This window comes from Canis lupus, chromosome 32 (assembly GCF_048164855.1).
Source record: "Canis lupus baileyi chromosome 32, mCanLup2.hap1, whole genome shotgun sequence".
Lineage (NCBI taxonomy): Eukaryota > Metazoa > Chordata > Mammalia > Carnivora > Canidae > Canis > Canis lupus.
This window is the reverse complement of record NC_132869.1, coordinates 24,540,558-24,560,850: the sequence shown is the minus strand read 5'-3', so window position 1 is coordinate 24,560,850 and position 20,293 is coordinate 24,540,558. Positions and strand designations below refer to the sequence as shown.

Sequence of the window (20,293 nt, the reverse complement as noted above, 5' to 3'; positions counted from 1 at the left end):
AGAAAAAGCCCAAGTCAAGTATTTGGGCAGAGCTACATGCGTTGAGGGTGAGTGAGGAAGAGTTAGAGAGCATGTGTTTGGGATAGAATTGGATGGGGATTCGGAGACTGGAATTCTCATCCCAAGCTGTGCTACTAATGAGCTAAGTGACTGTGTGAATTGTCGAATGTCTCTGAACCATGGCTCTTCATTTGTAGAATGACTGTATTCTACCAAATGACCTCTAGGATTTCTTCCAGAAGAAAAACACCTGTCTCTTGACATTCCCATTAAAGCGACATTTACCGAAAGCACACAGTATATTGGTACCAATTTGCTTTGGAGAGTTTTCTTGTGTGTGCCTTCTTTAATAGTCATGCCATTTTGCTGAGGGTCTGGTAAACCTCCAGAAGAATTGTAAAGGTGAGGGACCTCCCCCAGCACTGGCCTCGACTTCATACACCCACATACCTTGAGAAAGAAAGCTTGAGAACAAGCTGTGCTTTTGCAACAGAGCTTTCTGGGCATTTTTTTAAATAGGCTCCACTCCCAGCACGGAGTCCAACATGGGGTTTGAACTCACAACCCTGTGATCAAGACCTGAGCTGAGATCAAGCATCAGACTCTTAGCCACCCAGGTGCCCCTCTGGGAATAAGATTTTACTTTATGAGAAAATCTGTAATAATAGAAGGAAAGAACTTTTTTCTTTAAATCACAGAATATAGTTAGCCCTTAGTTTGGCAAGCAAAAAAATTGATATCTTCTCTTAAGTCTATATTTGCTTATTTGAGTACCTTTTCTTTTTTTACTTTTTATCTGATTTATCATATTATAATCACTTTTTAAAAATTTTAGATATTTATTGGGTTGAAGTTTCTCTGCCTGGCATTTTGGTGCACAGGATATCTTGCATAATTGAATTCTGTTTGCAGTGAAGGATGCCTGCCATAAAGGAAGAAAATTCTTTATTTAGTAACTTAAAAAAAATTAACAGTGTTTCATTATTTAGGAACCTGCTCCAAGTTTTGCCCACACACACATATCACAGGTACCTTATTCACAGTTCAGTTTCTGTGGGTAGAGTTGCTTTGCTTCATTTTGTGGTCTCAGGTCTCAATGTTTGAATTCCCTCAGAATGCACCTTATAATTTCAGGAGATGTAAGCATGTAGGAGTTTATTTATGAAAGGCCCTAGGAATTCAAACACATGAATCTGTGCTTATTTATCTTCTGTGTAGCTAATGACCAGAGAAGTCTTGTCTTTGACATCTAGTTTGTAACTGAATATACAAAATTTTACTATTTAAAGAAAACAATTGTCATTTTCAAAAGAGGCTTGCTCTTGGGGCAATCTGTATTCCTTAGTACTTCAAAGTCTGGCTATAATAGATTATTATTTAACATTTGATTTTTGTACCCTCTGCAAATTTAGATTTAGTTGTATGTATTTTGTGAGATTAATGTATAACATATGTTTTAGCTCTGAATGGTTTCTTTCTAATACTCTTTGACTCCATTAAATTAGTAATTAAATGACATTCATTGATATTTATAAAATTATTTTGTGATTTGTGTGGTTAGCTTGATACATGTTTCATAGGGAGGCATTCTATACAAAAAAAAAAGAAAAGAAAACTCAGTCTTTCTAAACAATATTTAAATGTACAACTGTATTTCCTTGAACTTTAAACAGGTTTTTAAAAATTAGGCCTTTAATTAAATTAGCTTTTCTCCTTCTCAGGTTTACTTAGGTAGCATAAATTCACTAAGGAGACTTTTAAAAGAGAAATCTTTAAGAAGATTTTTTTTAAGATTTTATTTATTTATTCATGAGAGACACAGAGAGAGAGAGAGAGAGAGAGAGAGAAAGAGAGAGAGAGAAGCAGACACAGGCAGAGGGAGAAGCAGGCTCCATGCAGGGAGCCCAATGTGGGACTCGATCCTGGGACTCCAGGATCACACCCTGGCCTGAAGGCGGCCCTAAACCGCTGAGCCACCTGGGCTGCCCTTTAAGAAGATTTTAAAGAAATAATCTGTGGTACCATTTTCCTAGCTCTAAGCACTTTTACAATCCTTTACAGCAGTAGTGAGGACCCTTTTATTAATAAATTTCAATCTACAGAAAAACCAATGACCATATTTTTTAAACAACCTTTTTTCAGGAGGGTGAAATATAAAAATTCAGTTCATATACTTTTAAAATCGAAACCAGCAATAAAATTTAACATATACAAGACTGATTTTTAGGTATGTAGGTCCTACATTATGATCATTTAAAGGAATGAAAAAGAGAGAGAGAAGAAGGTAAACATAGATGGAGAGAGAAAGTAAGTCAATAAAGGGAAAGGAGAGAAATAGAGCAATAAAAGGAGGCCAAATTAAAGAGATGTCAGTACTGTAGAAGAGGTAAAAAGGAAAAAAATAAATAAGAAAGGGGTGAATTTACTTCCCATGCAGATCCTTTTTTCCAGAAGAATTTTTTGTCTTACTCTCTCCCTACCCCCTCTGCCTGTTTCACCTTCTGTCCTGCCTCCGTCCATAACCCTCCCACCAGACCAGCCAGAGAGATCAGCCTTGCTGCAGAAACCCCTGTCTTTTCCTCTGGGCTGCCAGAAAACATTCCTTTCCTTCCCAGCTCTTTTCCCTGACCCTTGTCTTTTCAGAGTTAGCCTTCCAACATCAAAGAATTCTTTTCCACCTTCTAAGCCATCAGCTGGCTGGCACACACCAGTCCTTCAACACTAGATCCCCACCCAGTGCCTCAAAGGACTATATATGTATTAAGGAAATTACTTTTTTGCCTGTTATTATGGTACCAAATACATTTCCCAGTTTGTCATTCTTTTTTCTACTTGGATTTGGAAGTTTTTGCCATATGCAAATTTGAGGATTTTGTAATCAAATTTATCAGTCTTCTTTATACTTAAAGGCTTCCTCACTCTTGGAACATACCTTTGAAATCCCCCGAGCTTTACTGTAATAATACATGTTGGTTTTACTTTGTAACATTTACACATTGCTCAATCTGTGATATCCTGGTATAACATGTGAGGTAGCACCCCACATAATTTTTTTCTAAGTAATTTGCCTATTTCCCCACAAATTTGAACTGTCTTTATCACATCCTAAAGTCCTATAAACATGAGTCGTTCTGGGCTTTCTAATTCATTCTGTTGACCTGTGTATGTGTGTGTGTGCCCAATGCTGTACAGCTTTAATTGCCACCCTGTATAATATATTTTATTCAGTAGAGTTAACCTCTCGTTCTTCTGTTTTTAGAACTGTCCTGGTTATTGTTGATTGTTTGTGTTTCTATTTGAACTTGAGAATTGCCTTGTCCCATTATTTTCAAAAATCTGTAATGTAGGGGTGCCTGGGTGGCTCAATTGGATTAAGTGTCCAACTCTTGATCTCAGACTAGGTCTTGATCTCAGGTTTGTGAGTTCAAGCCCCACATGGGATATAGAGACTACTAAAATATAAAAATCTTCAAAAAAATAAATTTTTTTTCTGTTTTTTTTCCTACTAGCTATATTTTAAAACTTTTTTGAGAAATGTTAAGAGTTTCAGGCAAAATTTAAATATTATTTTGCCGAAAAAACTCTTCATTATCATAATATGTTCATATTATGGTCTTAAAAGTTGACACTGTGCATATTCTTCCTTGCGTAATTTCTGGAACTGAATATGCTAAATTTCTTTTTAAATTTCCTCCAGCATAATTTATTTATAAGGTAAAAAAGAAATCAAGCATAAGCTTAATTGTTACCACTCTGTTTTTCAGCCTGGATGGGTTGTTTTGGACCAACCGGATGCTGCCTGCCATTTGCAGCAGCAGCAAGAACCTTCTCCTCTACCTCCAGGATGGGAAGAGAGGCAGGATATTCTTGGAAGGACCTACTATGTAAACCATGAATCTAGAAGAACACAGTGGAAAAGACCAACCGCTCAGTATGTGCTGGTGGCTTTCACATTTGTAATCTGAATACACTTTTGACCACTAATTTTCATTTTGAAGTTAGTTGTGTCTCAAATGGATTTATAATAGTATAGGAACCCATAAACTATAAAAATATGAGGATTTTTATGGTCCAGGGCTTTTATTATTTTTTTTATTTTATTTTATTTTATTTTTAATTTATTTATGATAGTCACACAGAGAGAGAGAGAGAGAGAGGCAGAGACACAGGCAGAGGGAGAAGCAGGCTCCATGCACCGGGAGCCCGACGTGGGATTCCATCCCGGGTCTCCAGAATCGCGCCCTGGGCCAAAGGCAAGCGCCAAACCGCTGCGCCACCCAGGGATCCCGGTCCAGGGCTTTTAAAATGCCACCTTAACAGTTTCTTTTTTCTTTTCTTTTTTTTTTTTTTTAAGATTTTATTTATTTATTCACGAGAGACACAGAGAGAAAGAGAGGCAGAGACAGGCAGAGGGAGAAGCAGGCTCCATGCAGGGAGCCTGACATGGGACTCGATCCTGGGTCTCCAGGATCGTGCCCTGGGCTGAAGGCAGCGCTAAACCACTGAGCCACCCAGGCTGCCCAACAATTTCTTTTTTAAAATGATTTGATAACATTCAAAAATATCTGAGTCACAAATGCCACCCTTCTAATTGCTTCTTTTTAAAAATTATTTTGCAGCCACAGAAGATGTGTTTTTCTCTTTAGACTGGTTTAGAAATTCTTGGAAATTTTTGTAGTTTGTTACTGAAATATAATAAAATGTTAATTTCTACAGTAAACTATTTTTACATATAAGTTACCTGTAAAATATAAAGGACTGAATAACAAGGTTTTTGTTAAACACTCATTTGCCAATCTGGTCAATACATACATAATTTCCAGTGCACACAGATCAAGGATAGAATGACCTTTGAGGTATTCTAATTTATGTCTTCTCAGTGACATTTTTCTTTTATTATCATCAGACTGTATATTTATAAATAAACACATATGTCCCATTACTCACATTTATTATCAAATACCCTTCCATTTCTCCTCCCTTATAGCCTTATGAAGGCTTTCATTAGTCTACTTTTTGACAGAGACTTAAAATTTTTATTTGTCCATTAATTTCTAATTTTTAGCTCTCGCATTTTGTGTCTGACACAGTCTAAGCACTTTCATAGATATTTTCTGTTCTCAAATCCTTCCAAACCAAATCAGTGATGCTGGTTCTTCATGGCACAGAAGCATCAATCTTTGTAGGGACCTGTGCACATTGCAAAACTGAAGACACTATGAAACTCTACAAAATTGTCCTACTGCATACCTTAGTATTACAGCAAGCCTGACTTGAACGGACTCACATTTCTTTCACTATGGTTGATGTCACTTTCAGCTAGCCTAAATCAGATATTCAGGTGAGAAAAATCTGAAGTATTCCCCTATGACCATCTGTCAAAATTAAGTCTTCTTTAGCAATAGTGCAGTAAGAGCTGGTCTTTTGACTACCCTGGACTTATATGGCATTAAATAAATTAACAATAATTTTGTTATTAAATATTTGTATAAAATCTGATCTGATGATCTGGTTATATTAAATTCAAATAGCTAGAATAATAATACTCAGTGGGATAATGGTGTTCAGTCTGATTTACTAAACTTGCCTAAACTCAGTCATGTTTTTACTATTATTGTTTTTCAGACCAGGCCCATTTCTATAAATGATCAAAAACAGATACTATTTAATCTGTAACCTATTAAGTTTCTTACATGATATTTCATTTTGTCCTCTAAGTTCATGCATAGGGAACTCTAGTCTTGGCTTAAGATCAGTTCCAGAAAATGTTACTGTCTGGTTCTTGAAGCTGTATATGTAAATCTTAAAGCTTCTTTTTTATAGTCTCTCTATAGCTACTCTAGATTTTATTCATATAATAGCATGGCAAAATAATAATATACTAAAATTACTTATGAAACTCTCAGATATTCATTTATTTAACAAATATTTTTGAGTGCCCTTACATGCCAAACATTACCCTAGGCGTGGTGATGAACTAAAATATCAGTCAGATGTGTTACACATTTTCATAAAACCTTAATTCCATAAGGTACCCTGAAGATACCAATGTGCCCATGACCTAATCTATGCATATTGAAATAGCCTTTGGCCCAAACCAGTGAATTCTGATCTAAGGTATTTTATAAAATGGTCACAGCAAAAAAAAAAAAAAAAAAAAAAAAAAAAAAAAAGTGGTCATAGCATCTTTGACTATCATTTTAACTATCTGCAGACATGGGTGACAGCTTTTATATTTCTAATCCAGGGACAACCTAACTGATGCTGAGAATGGTAACATGCAACTGCAAGCACAGCGTGCATTTACTACCAGACGGCAGATATCTGAGGAAACAGAAAGTGTGGATAATCGAGAGTCTTCCGAGGTAGAAGTAATTTTCTTGTTCTTGTCCATAGACACATATTATAGCAGTAGATAAAAGTATGTGTGGCTTACGATTATTCTGTTTATTTTAGAGCTGGGAAATTATAAGAGAAGATGAAGCCACCATGTATAGCAATCAGGCCTTCCCATCACCTCCAGCATCAAATAACTTGGATGTTCAGACTCATCTTGCAGAAGAATTGAATGCCAGACTCACAATTTGTAGAAACTCAGCCACCAGCCAGCCAGTATCCAGCTCAGTAAGATGCCCTTAGATTTTGTTGTAGCTTCAGGATTTTATATTCTATATATTATTCCATTTGGTATCCAACATTTACATAAAATTTTGTCTTTTATTTCTGGTTTTATTGACATGTAATTGACAACATTGGATTAATTTAAGGTATACAACGAAATGATTTGATAGATATTATAGCAAAATTATCATCACGGTAAGTCTAGTTAATATCCGTTACCTCACATAGCTACATTTTTTTTTTCTTGTGATGAAAAAATTTTGTCTTAAATGCATATAATAATGTTTTAGGGACTTTAAGACTTTACAGTATGGTTATTTTTTCAAATATTTCCACTAACAGTATGGAGCAAAGTCATGGATAATCCAAGTGGTCACTGGACTCTAAATATCCATTACAAACCAGTGCAGTGCCTTCCAGCCAGAGACCCCCAGGAATATACTTGCAATTAAACAAATTGGGTTTATTACTCATTTCATCAAGAACACACACCATGAATGTCTCAGTAAGAGTATGTTAAAAAAGACTTGAAGGATTGGAGTTCATGTTAGGTGATTTTGAGGAAGATTTAAGGAACCATTGGATGCTGTCAAGAAGCAAGAGTGTGGAGCGCCTAGGTGGTGCCCCATACCCTTGATTAAGCATCTGACTCTTGATCTCAGCTCAAGTCTTGATTTCTGGGTGGTGAGTTCAGGCCCCACATTGTGTTCCATGCTGGATGTGGTGCCTACTTAAAAAAAAAAAGCAGGGGTGATTCTGTGATTGGGTGTCTCAAATCTTATGTATAGCGAGGCTAAAGCTATAATTTGTTAAAAAGGAGTAGTCACTCACATTTGCCAGAATGGAGAGATATTTGGTATTTTGTGGCTTCGACAGTATTCATGTTTTCTCTGTCTTCAGGCATGATTACAAGGTGGTCTTCATTTTGTCTTGATCTCTACTGATGGTGCCAGGCCAAGTCCTGCATGTCAGGGGTCGCTTTTTTCTTCCTCGTTATACCACACCTGTCACTAGCGCACATGTGTGAATAAGAACTGACATGCTTGGTCTAAACATGGAAATAGATAACATTCAATGAAATACTCTGCAGCCATGAAAAGAATGAAGTGACTTTGAATGGATATGTTGTGTAGAACAATCCCTAAGACATGTTGGCCAGTGAAAAACAGGAAAACACATAGCAATGTGTTTGGATTTTATTTATTTTATTTTATTTTATTTTATTTTATTTTATTTTATTTGTTTATTTATTTATTTATTTATTTATTTATTTATTTATTTATTTATTTTGGTGAGAGAGAGAATGTGTGCACAGGAGCAGAGGGAGGGGTAGAGAAAGAAGCAGACTCCCCACTGAGCAGGGAGCCTGATGCAGGACTCGATCCCAGGACTCTGGGATCATGACCTGAGTCAAAGGCAGATGCTTAACCAATTGGGCCAACCAGGTGCCTAGAGTTATGTGTTTGATATGCTACCATTTATGTAAATTTTCTACATACAAAAAAATGTGTATCATTTCTTGAAGACTAAACAGGAAACTGATAACCTTGCTCATCTCTAAAGAGAGGAACAGAGTGAGCAGGACATATGCTTTGTGTACCTCTTGAATTTCATACCATGTGCATGTTAATTTAAAAATAATTATTATTTTTATTTATTTTTAAAGTATATTGTCATGGTTAGAAATTCAAACAGTATTGAAGTATATAAAATAATATATACCTTTTACCTCTAATATATGCTACCTCAATTGCTATTGATGATTGTGCATGTATTCTCCTAAACATTTTCTATGTCTATCAAAAAATTCAGATAGTGACAACAGCATGCATATAAAAACACAGAGAAAAAAAGAATAGGGGACTTCTGGGGAACATCTAGAATGTTCAGAGGGTGAGTGTTGAGGTGGGAAGCACTGGAGCTGTCAAGAGCAGCCACGTCAGGGAGCTCATTATGTTCTATGCTATAGACTCCCTGCTGGTAGTTGTGAGAAATCACAGAAGGGCTCTGAGCTGGAGAATGATGTGACCAGGTCTCCACTGGAAAATGCTCTCTGGCTCTCTGGCTACAGCATGCAGCATGGATAGTGGGCTTAAGGAAATAGGACTTGAAGCAGGGAAATCTGTTAGGGTGTTGCTGCAGTAACAGTGACAAATGATGGAAACTCAAAATTGAAAAAAATAACTCAACTTGAACTAAGTGCAAGGAGAATATATTTGAGAACAGGTAAAGAAACGGAATGAGTAAGATCTGATGAGTGACCTGCCTGTAAGTGACGGGGAGGGTGGGGTGGGAGTAAGGTGACCACCCCAATACCTGACGGGAGCAGCTGCCGGACTCCAGTGCTGCCCACAGAAACAAGGAGTACCAACAAGAAACAGGTTTCAGTGGGTGTGGACAGGGGAAAACCAAATCCAGTTTGGGGGCACAGTGAGGGGTATCTGTTTGACATTCAAGAGCGAGTGTCCAGGAGGCACCTTCAAACCCAGGGGAGAAGGGTGAGTCACAAGGTGGAAGGTGCTGGCACACAGAGGTATCTAGAGCAGGTGAGTGCCCTCCCTAGCCACTCTTCCTTCTGCCCTGTCATACCCACCCCCATTATTTTATCTGCCTTTCAAACATAAATCAAAAACCTAAAGCTAATGTCACTCTTTTTTTTTTTTTTTGGTTTGTTTTTTTATAAGAATCATTCCAGCAGAAGAGGCAGCTTACAAGCCTATACTTTTGAGGAACAGCCTACACTTCCTGTGGTGAGTTTTATACCCTCCCCACATTGTCAGTAAAAATAGGAAATTCAAGAACTTTTTTTTTTTTGAACACTGAATATGAACATTTGACTGCCTAGCAATGAACCAATCCAGCACAGAATCTGGGTTCTCGGAGATGAGTTTCAGAGGAGAGGGGGAGAGGGTAGATGGACCCTTCAGAGACAAAACGGGAGAACTGCCTCTCCCATAGTAAGAAACCAAGGCCTCTGCACTGGTGAGTGTGGGGGATACCTGGGCTTGTCCACTGAGGCACTGTGCTGGCTGGAGGTGGTCTACAGGCAGCATTCATTCGAGACAGTGGTGTCCAGTTGCCTCTCCTCTGTACACTGGCCCCTGGCATCGAGCAGCAGTGTCTGCCCCATATGTGAAGTGTCACATCAGGACTCAGTCATTTGGGCAGATGTGCACTGGTGTTGGCAAGCTCAGTGGCCAATTGGATGGAGTTCTGCTCTCCCTTCCCTTCAGACTCATGTCCACATCCACTGAGCCCTTCTACCTTCTTCCCAGTAGGGTTTCTAGCCACAGCCTTGACTGGAGCTCATGCCTGGACTCTTGACTCCCTTTGGGTCTTCCACCCCCATCTCTTCCTGTTTTAGCTCTCATTACTTTGAGTTTATCTCTTCTTTACACAGCCCCTACTTGTGTTTTAAACCAACAAAAACTCCCAGGCTCCTCACCCCTTCAGCGTACCCTCCTTCTCATCAACCCACAAGGAGCTCTTGCTGCCTTTAACCCTGTCCCTGCTTTTTCTTCCAAATAAGCTGCCCCCTTTCCTGACTCTCTCCTTTCTCTGCGTCTGTGTGCATTCTCTTTTCCCACTTTGAATGTCTCCTCACCTTTTTTCACATGTAATTTTGAATGGCAGTTGATGCATTAATTTTGAAATGTGGGGATTGTTTTTGCTTTCATGGAAATTCCAGCATTGGGATGCAGAGACTCAACATTCCTTGAACCAAATAGTAGCTCATCCATCTAAAAAGGTGGCCCTGCACCAATAGAGGGACACAATCTTGTACTGAAGAAAGAGGCAGCACCCACCTGTGCCATTGGCTCAGTCACTATTGACCATCTACAAGAGAGTAGATGCCACAGAAAGACTGCCCTCACCATCCTTTCTCTCATTATTGCCATATGCCTGGCCTCCTCCATTCAGCTGGAACCTGCCTAAGCAGAGATCTGTGGTTTTCTTCCACTGTACTTTGTAATGTCCTCTTACAAGGAAGATGTTGCATTTCTGATTGACAACAGGCATTCATCCAAGAAGCAATTTTAAGTGCATCACAGGAGCAGTAGAGTCTAGAGTTGATTTATATTCATCAGTACATGCATGTATTTTTGGTTTTTATATGTACTGAAAAAGCTGTTTCCATACCTTTTTCTTCTCAATTCATGATTAGTCTTTCTAACAGTTTTCGTGAGGTATGATTTATATACCATAAAATCCCCTCATTTTTATGTGTACAAATACATGAATTTTAGTAAATCGATACAGTTGTGCAAACATCACCACAGTCAAGTTTAAGAACCCTTCACTGGGGATCCCTGGGTGGCGCAGCGGTTTGGCGCTTGCCTTTGGCCCGGGGCACGATCCTGGAGACCCGGGATCGAATCCCACGTCGGGCTCCCGGTGCATGGAGCCTGCTTCTCCCTCTGCCTGTGTCTCTGCCTCTCTCTCTCTCTCTGATGACTATCATAAATAAATAAAAATTAAAAAAAAAAAAAAAAAAAAAAAAAAAAAAAGAACCCTTCACTGCCCCCAGAAAGTTCCCTCAATCACAGCACCTGCTTTCAGCCCCCAGGTAACTACTCATTTGCCTTCTCTAGCTACAGTGTTTCCTTTTCTAGAAATTTCATAGAATAGGAACCATACAGTGTTATAATTTGATATACCTGGCCTCTTTCACTTAATAGAATGTTTTTGAGATTTGACTATGCTGGTACACGGTCTCAGTAGTTCATGATATTCTGTTGTGTAGACGTATCTACTATATTTCATTTGTCTGCTCACCAGCTGTGAGACATTTGTAAAGCTGGGCAATTTTAAATTTCATTATTTTGTAAACTAACAGCTCATTGAAACTGTCAGCAATGGACATCTACCCCTGTGTGTCTAGGGGATGGTGTATCTGGTGAACAGACCAGTGGTGATAGATTTTATGTGTAAAGCATGTTGGGGAATCAGGCCAAACCTTGAAGAGTCTAGTCTGGTTCAAAAGACAAAAGGAAGGCCAAACCTGGACAACTTTAAGTAAACCTGGGAATAACCAGACCTCTTTGTTCATTTGTAATAAACTCATAAGTAACAACTCCCCAGCCCTTACAGAAAGAAGGCAGGGGTGACTCTTGAGTCCTCACATCTGGGCGATAAATTCTGTAGTTAGACTAGACCTGGCTCAGATCTCAGCTCCATATTAGCAATGTATCTGTTAGGAAATTAGCCCAATTTTCTAAGCTTCAGTTTCCTTGTAAATTAAAACCAGCTAGTAATAGCAATTATCTCATTAAGGTTTGTGTGGATGTTAAATGACATGATCTGTATTAAAGCATTTAGTGTGTCATTGTCATGTTTTATTAATGTTGGTATCACTCTCATCAGTATGGTCTGTTCTGGTTTTTCTTTAAGCGAAATGTTGTATACTTCATTTCATATACCTCAACATAGGACTTTAAAAAATCTAATTTTAAAGAGAGAAGGCAGTGAAAGAGGATTGTTTCTTTAACAGGATTGTTAAAAAGATTGTTTCTTATTAACATTCAGTTTTCCTGTTATTCTTCACTTTAGCTTTTGCCTACTTCATCTGGATTACCACCAGGTTGGGAGGAAAAACAAGATGAAAGAGGAAGATCATATTATGTAGATCACAATTCCAGAACTACTACCTGGACAAAGCCCGTTGTACAGGTATCATGCAATCTATCTGTTAACTTGTTTTCTTACATAATTTAAGCCATCATATTCCTGTGGAAGCTATTGCATCGTTTTGTGGTATATATCAGATGCTGCTAGCATCTTTTTTTTTTCTTTAGATTTTATTTATTTATTTGAGAGACAGAGAGAGTGAGCAAGAGCATGAACAGGGTGAGGGATGAGAGTCAGACTCCCCATCAAGCAGGGAGCCCAACTCAGGGCTCCATCCTGGGACTCCAGGGTCATGACCTGAGCCCAAGGCAGATGCTTAACCTGAGCCACCCAGGTGCCCCTGTTAGTGTCTTCTAATTGTTTGCTGACATTGGTGCCTCCCATTTCCTACAGATCTCTAAAATACATGATTACCACTTGTTATCATGTAAAACAAATTCTACTGGGAATAAAAGGACAGAGTAAATGATCTGGTCCATTGGATAATTTTGTCATTTGAATGGTTAAGATCATTATTTCACTAAAAGATAATCTATTAAAGAAGTTTGTCCGCCGGGACACCTGCACCCCGATGTTTCTAGCAGCAATGGCCACTATAGCCAAACTGTGGAAGGAGCCTCGGTGTCCAACGAAAGATGAATGGATAAAGAAGATGTGGTTTATGTATACAATGGAATATTACTCAGCTATTAGAAATGACAAATACCCACCATTTGCTTCAACGTGGATGGAACTGGAGGGTATTATGCTGAGTGAAGTAAGTCAGTCGGAGAAGGACAAACATTATATGTTCTCATTCATTTGGGGAATATAAATAATAGTGAAAGGGAATATAAGGGAAGGGAGAAGAAATGTGTGGGAAATATCAGAAAGGGAGACAGAACGTAAAGACTGCTAACTCTGGGAAACGAACTAGGGGTGGTAGAAGGGGAGGAGGGCGGGGGGTGGGAGTGAATGGGTGACGGGCACTGGGTATTATTCTGTATGTTAGTAAATTGAACACCAATAAAAAAAAAAAAAAAATAAAAATAAAAAATAAAAAATAAAAAATAAAAAAAAAATAAAAAAAAAATAAAGAAGTTTGTCGTGATAGTACTTTGTCCTTGGCAACAGTGAGTGCGTTTTGTGATATTTCCCTGTTAAGTGTTGAGGAAAACGTTTGTTTTATCTTATCACCCTTTCTCTTACTGGGACATTTTTTAACACTGGAAAGTATAGAGAACAATAGAGCACATACCCATTTTCTTAACACCCAGAATTTACCACCATTAACAAATTACCATATTTGTTTCTAGACATTTTATTTTTAAAAATAGAATCTTACAGGAGCGCCTGGGTGGCTCAGTCAGTTAAGTGTCTAACTTTGGCTCAGGTCATGATCTTGGGGTTTCGAGGTCAAGGCGCCCCCACTCTACCCACCCCCCCCTTAGGCTCCCCACTGAGGGGGAGTCTGCTTCTCCCTTGGCCCCTCCCCCCATTCATGCTTGTTCTCTGTCTCAAATAAATAAAATCTTTTAAAAATATATAAAAAAAAAATAGTACAGATAAAACTAAATTCCTTTTAGTCCAGCATTTTGTCCCACTACCCAGAGAGAAGCATTATCACATTATCTGTTGGGTGTTCTTGCCAGTCTTTTTTTTTTTTTTTTTCACTTAAACAGTAGAAACTTACTTATCACAGTTCTGGAGGCTGGAAGGCCGAAGTCAGAGTGCAGCATTTTGGGTCCTGGTGAGGGCCCTCTTCTGGACTGCAGACTTCCTCTTCTTGCCATGGCCTTGCACAGTTCTTCCAGGCTCTGTTATACACACTTACGTAGAGAGCCAAAATGATGCAAAGTAGTGTTTATGTTCCTGTGTTTCAGATTTTGAAATTTCATTATCATATAATTCTAAATCTTTTTTTGTTCAACATTGTTTTAAAATCCTATCCATACTGTTTTATATATCAATCCAGGGTTTTTAAGTACTGCCTAATATTTCCTCAAACAAATAAATTTCATTTCAATGATCCATTTCTGCAGCATATATTAGCCATGCATTTTGTTTGCCCAGCATATGAAACCACTTCTACATACGGGGAATTCCACACTCTGCATCTTTGGGACCAAGCAGAGAGAGCCTCCTTTGAGGGGTGCTGTGCAGCTCCCCTTGCCATTGGGCGGGATCCCTCGGACCTAGCTTCCTCAGTCCTGTGCATCTACTTGCAGACTTGGATGTTAGCCAGCATCATCGTACCGCTAGAGAATTAGCTGAGAAATTAGAAGTTATTTTAAAATCAAAGTTTAACAAAATGAGTCTGCAATGTTTAGGTCTATTTAGGTTTATTTCTAAGTATGTATTCTGTTTGTAGGTTACCTTTTAACCACAGCTGTTTGTGTGTTCTCTATAAAACGTGACAACATGACTTAATTAATGTGCTAGGCCACGGTGGAGACCAGTCAGCTGCAGCCAAGCCAGAGTGCGGCATGTCCTCAACCACAGGTCCCCTTGAGTGAGTCAGCGCAGCAGGGGACCCAGGCGGCTGAAATGGAGCAAGGATTCCTCCCTAAAGGCTGGGAAGTCCGGCATGCGCCAAATGGGAGGCCTTTCTTTATTGACCACAACACCAAAACCACTACCTGGGTAACTTTAATACTGTCCAGTTTGAATTTCGAGCAACAGTCTTAACTCTTACATATGGATAGTTCCCTGTAACCTTTAGATGTACATTAATATAACCTGCATTTTCTCATATTTTTTAAAGAGATGCTGAATTCTTAACAGTACTGTTTCTACTCATGAAATATTTATGCCTATTTTTAATATTTTTGGGGATTGTTGAAATACATTTACCTCCTATTTTTAACTCATAGACATAAATACTTAGGAAGAGATTTGTAATAATCCTTTACCCTTATATGTATAAAGATGGATATAAAGAGATATATGTATGTCCTATTTAATACCCAACAACTTTGGGGAGGCTAGTTAAATACAATTTTTATTTTAAGATAAATCTTAAAGTTGTTGAGCAGTTCGTTCACCACTAATAGAAAAATTACTAAAAATCAACAGCAGACGACTAGATTTTGATTAATTCATTTAAAAGACCAAAGTCAGGGCAGCCCCAGTGGCGCAGTGGTTTGGCGCCGCCTGCAGCCAGGGGTGTGATCCTGGAGACCCGGGATCAAGTCCCATGTCAGGCTCCCTGCGTGGAGCCTGCTTCTCCCTCTGCCTGTCTCTCTCTCTCCTTCTCTCTCTGTGTCTCTATGAATAAATAAATAAAATCTTTAAAAAAAATAAAAATAATAAAAGACCAAAGTCACAAATAAATAAATAAATGATCAAAGTTGTGGGTGCCTGGGTAGCTCAGTGGCTGAGCATCTGCCTTTGGCTCAGGTCATGATCCTGGGGTCTTGGGATCAAGTCCCGCACTGGGCTCCCCTCAGCAACCCTGCTTCTCCCTCTACCTGTGTCTCTGCCTCTCTCTGTGTCTCTCATGAATAAATAAATGAAATCTTAAAAAAACAAAACCAAAGTACCTTAATAAAACTAAAATAGTTTAATAAATTATTTAATAAAATAATATTGAAACAGGGGATCCCTGGGTGGCTCAGCGGTTTGGCGCCTGCCTTTGGCCCAGGGCGTGATCCTGGAGTCCCGGGATCGAATCCCACGTCGGGCTCCCGGTGCATGGAGCCTGCTTCTCCCTCTGCCTGTGTCTCTGCCTCTCTCTCTCTATGTCTATCATGAATGAATAAATAAATCTTAAAAAAATATATTGGAACAATAATATATATATATATGTGAATCCAAACAAATTGAATTTTGTTTTTTTTTCAACAATTTGAATTGACCCTAATTATGAATTGACCTTAATAAACTTTTCAAGCTTACCTCCCTAACTTTAAAAAATGTTAATAGATCAACACATTAAGTGCCAAGAAGTATATTCAAGGCCTCAAAAATTACATTGGTCTAGTTTAATGTCCTGTTCATTCAAGCAGTTTTTATTTAGAGAAGAGCCCTATATAGTGACCCAGTCCCTAACGAGTGAGGCATAATTCTCTGAATGGTTTCTGTGAAACAGATGATGAGTTAAAACTGATCCTACTCTGAGACCTGAGAACTGAATATTGTAGCCTGGGAATGATGGGTTTTAGACAGAGAAACTATTATTTCACAGGTAAAACAAATGAAATAAAAATAGACTTTTATTTTTTATTTATTTTTTAAGATTTTATTTATTCATTCATGAGAGACATACACAGAGAGAGGCAGAGACATAGACAGAGGGAGAAACAGGCTCCCTGCAGGGAGCCTGATGTGGGACTCAATCCCCAGACTCGGGATCATGGTCATGACCTTAGCCAAAGGTGGATGCTCAACCATTGAGCCACCCCGGTGCTCCAAAAGTAGACTTTAAAAGAGAGTATTTTAAATATCAATTATGTTAGAAAACATGGTAAGAGATTGACTTTCTTGATTTTAAGATTTGTGTGTGTGTGTTGTTTTCTTTATTTACCATAAAAGGAAGATCCAAGACTGAAAATTCCAGCTCATCTGAGAGGAAAGATGTCACTGGATTCTTCCAATGATCTGGGGCCTTTACCTGTAAGTTTATAGAATTGCTAGCAATCTAATTTGGCTACCTCAAACATTTTGTATTTTGGAATAAGTAGTTCTTCAACAACTATAAGTAATGTTATTATTAAAGAGTATTGCTTTCTATTAAGCATGAAATATGCAAATTAACCATATAACCAGCGCCGTTTTTCTACCCATACATATAAAACTCTCTCCTAAAATAATTGAAATACATTCTTCATTATAGCCAGGATGGGAAGAAAGAACTCATACAGATGGAAGAATCTTCTACATAAATCACAGTATGTGCAATGTGATTTTTCATTATATTATTTTTTTGAAATACTGAATATTGTGCAGGAAAATAAAGAACACCTTTTTTTTCTCTCCCTCTTCAGATATAAAAAGAACACAATGGGAAGATCCTCGGTTGCAAAATGTAGCAATAACTGGACCAGTAAGTCTCTTTGTGTCCGTGTGATTGGTGGCATTGTCCTCTCACCTGTCTTTTCAAGGGTGAATAGTCAAGGGCATTATCCTACAGACCCTGAGAGGAAGGCACATCTGCAATTCTGTTCTCTCCTCACCCCACCCACTCCAGGCCTCAATTATTTGAAAAGAGCATATAAACTCATTGTCCTTACCCTTGCAATAGCCTTGGGAGACTAGTGAGCCAGATAGGCAAATGCTAAGGCAGTGGGCTGCTGGGCTCAGGCTGGTACTTGCCATTGCCTGAAAAAGAATGTTGGCAATCAGCAGATCAGAGAGGATCCAAGAATGTACCAGATGAAAAAGTAGATAAGCACCCAATGGACTCCAGGGGCCTGTCTTGAACTTTTTGGTAGAGATAACTATAAATGCTGGCATATAAAATACTCATCTTTAAGCATAACTGTTATAGTGTATGATGTTTATACTGCTCTTGAGTCAGGTTAATGGTAGGAAAAATAATTTTCTTCTTTAGATAGCTACTTGTTCCATATTTTGTTTTTGAGAATTTAACTGTTTTCTAATTCACAAAAACAAGTAAAATTAAAGATCCAGTTCTTTGAAATGACTCTTCAGTCTTCATGTTTGGTCTTTTAAAATAATGGGTAAAAAAGGCAATTCCTCAGAGTTCAAGGAAAAAAGTACATTTTTCAAATTGCTCCCTTAATGGAGAAATCACTTTGAAAGTCTGTTTAGAAATGGAAATTTTCATTTCTAATATTTCACTACTTGGAAGAAATTTCCTGTTTCTGGCTTTTTGCATTTCAAGAATATTGCATGATGAAAATTACAGTTATGGGAATTGCTGAATACCATTTAATCTTAAACAGAGAAATTAAAATTTTTTAAGTTTTGTATTTGTTTTCCTTCAAATTAAACTCTTCTTTCCAAATATTCTCTTTTAATGCCTTTAACTTATGTTCATAAAACACTCAGAGGGGAACTTTTAAAATTGCTCCAGAATAAAAACAACCTAAACTTTCTTTATTTTTCTAAAATTTTCAACTCAAGGCAGTGCCCTACTCCAGGGATTACAAAAGAAAGTATGAGTTCTTCCGACGAAAGTTGAAGAAGCAGGTTAGTTATATTTACGTTGAGTTCTTAGGAATGATTGTTATATAGACTTAAAGTGTGGAAAATGCATTTTTAGAAGTAATAGAGAATTTATTCTATATTTTAACAACTTTGAATCGTTTCTTATAGGGAAAAGTGGCTATTTTTTTACTTGCTCGGTGTTATATATCATCAAAAACCACAGTTATGTTGTATTTTTCCTTATTTTGAAAGATATCTTGTAATATAAAACAATAGTATTAAAGTTTGCTTTTAAAGAGCTCTCACTTGGTTTCCTAGTGGGGTTTGTGGAGCTTGGGCTTGGTTGAATCTGAACAAGCTCTGGAGATTATGCCCCAGCCTCATGCCTGATTGTGTAGGAGGACTCTAGATTCCTTTTCTGCTTGGACTGTTGTTTTCTAGAGATAGTTATTCATACTTTACAGCTTTCAAATATGACATATCTCTGCATAATTTGAAAATACAACTGTGATTGTACCAGTGTTCTTGTTGCTTGTATCCTTCTGCTTCATCAGATGTGTGTACAATATTTTTTTCCATCACCACAAATCTAATATTTGAAACTTAAACTCATCATCTGCCCATCTATTTCATTTCTGTTGATGATGATCATTCTGTAATGCCTTTCTAATTTGCTCATACTTTTCCCCTTTCCCTGCAGTTTAGGAATACTACCATTAGGTGGCTATATTGGGTTACATTTTCTTGCATCCCTAAGCCGGAAGCCTGCTTTTCCAAAGATTCAAGATGGTGGGTCTGCTACCACAGAATTTTCTTCATCCAAAATTTAACAAAAAATGAAATAGATTTTTAGTGCAAATATTTTGTGCCTTAGTGAAAGCCTAAACTATAAGCAACTTTTTAAACTCATCCTCAGTTATAGCTTTTTGTTAAAATTGTTCTGGAAATTGGCTTTCTACTTCTTAAAGTTCTTTGGGATTTTAAGACTTTGTTGATCTATTGGCCTGGTAAATATCTTCACCCTTAATGAAAATATTATTGGTGGAAAAGAAGCACAAGTTTCTCCATTTGCCATTCTGAACACTCAAAAACATATTATAATATCCAGTTGTGAATGTCTTCCAGGCAGCAAGAGATATGAAACAAAGCCTCTCCTAAACAGGTCACAGCACAGAAAAACTGCAGTGAAAGTAGTAGTATTTATGGAGCTCTCACTGCAAACCAGACATTGTTCTTAGCAAGTTACATGTATTCATGTAATCTCTATACCAGCTGTATAAGGAAGTAACTGTTTTTACCATATTTTATATGTGAGGATAATGCACAGAGAGATTAGGTGATGTGATCAAGTCCCATGGTTATTAGTGGCAAAGCCAGACAAGTGGTCTAGCTCCAGAGTCTATGTTCTTTTTTTATTTTTGTTAAAGATTTTCATTTATTTATTCATGAGAGACACAGAGAAAGAGACAGAGACATAGGAGAGGGAGACGCAGGCTCCCTGTTGGGAGCCCGATATAGGACTCAATCCCAGGACCCCAGGATCATGACCTGAGCCAAAGGCAGACGCTCAACCACTGAGCCACCCATTTGCCCCCAGAGTCCATGTTCTTGACCAAAATGACATTTATGGGTGATTAAGAGAAGGTTACCCAGAATGCAGCAAAGGTATATAAAGAGATAAAAACATGAAAGAAAGTATAAGAAACATGGACTCGTTCCAGAAGGAGAGACTCAAGAGCATGGGGAAGAGGCTAAGAACCTGCATCCTTAGTTTATCAAAAAGTCCCTGATAGGATTAAAAAAATCTATGTGCAGACACATAACAGCAAAAGAGCAGACAGCAAGACAGAAATAAAAATGTTTAAAAACTACTGCTACAAAACCTTGAGTTGTCTTTAACCTTTTCCTCTGCCTTCTCCTTAACATCTCATTGGTGAAGAATAAGGGTGCCTAG

General features: G+C 38.0%; 1 protein-coding gene across 5 annotated transcripts in view; it reads left to right on the top strand.

Moving 5' to 3' along the window:
* Positions 1-20,293, top strand: part of NEDD4 (NEDD4 E3 ubiquitin protein ligase) — a 124,061-nt gene that overhangs the window by 88,321 nt on the left and 15,447 nt on the right. For 4 of the 5 annotated variants that reach the window (XM_072808677.1, XM_072808679.1, XM_072808678.1 and 1 more), the window contains 10 exons: positions 3,765-3,931; positions 6,248-6,365; positions 6,457-6,624; positions 9,306-9,371; positions 12,172-12,291; positions 14,671-14,871; positions 16,762-16,842; positions 17,063-17,117; positions 17,214-17,272; positions 18,316-18,381. In XM_072808677.1, coding sequence (XP_072664778.1) covers positions 3,765-3,931; positions 6,248-6,365; positions 6,457-6,624; positions 9,306-9,371; positions 12,172-12,291; positions 14,671-14,871; positions 16,762-16,842; positions 17,063-17,117; positions 17,214-17,272; positions 18,316-18,381 — 1,101 coding nt within the window. The remainder of the gene's footprint in view (positions 1-3,764; positions 3,932-6,247; positions 6,366-6,456; positions 6,625-9,305; positions 9,372-12,171; positions 12,292-14,670; positions 14,872-16,761; positions 16,843-17,062; positions 17,118-17,213; positions 17,273-18,315; positions 18,382-20,293) is intronic. The other variant, XM_072808676.1, reaches the window with a different exon arrangement.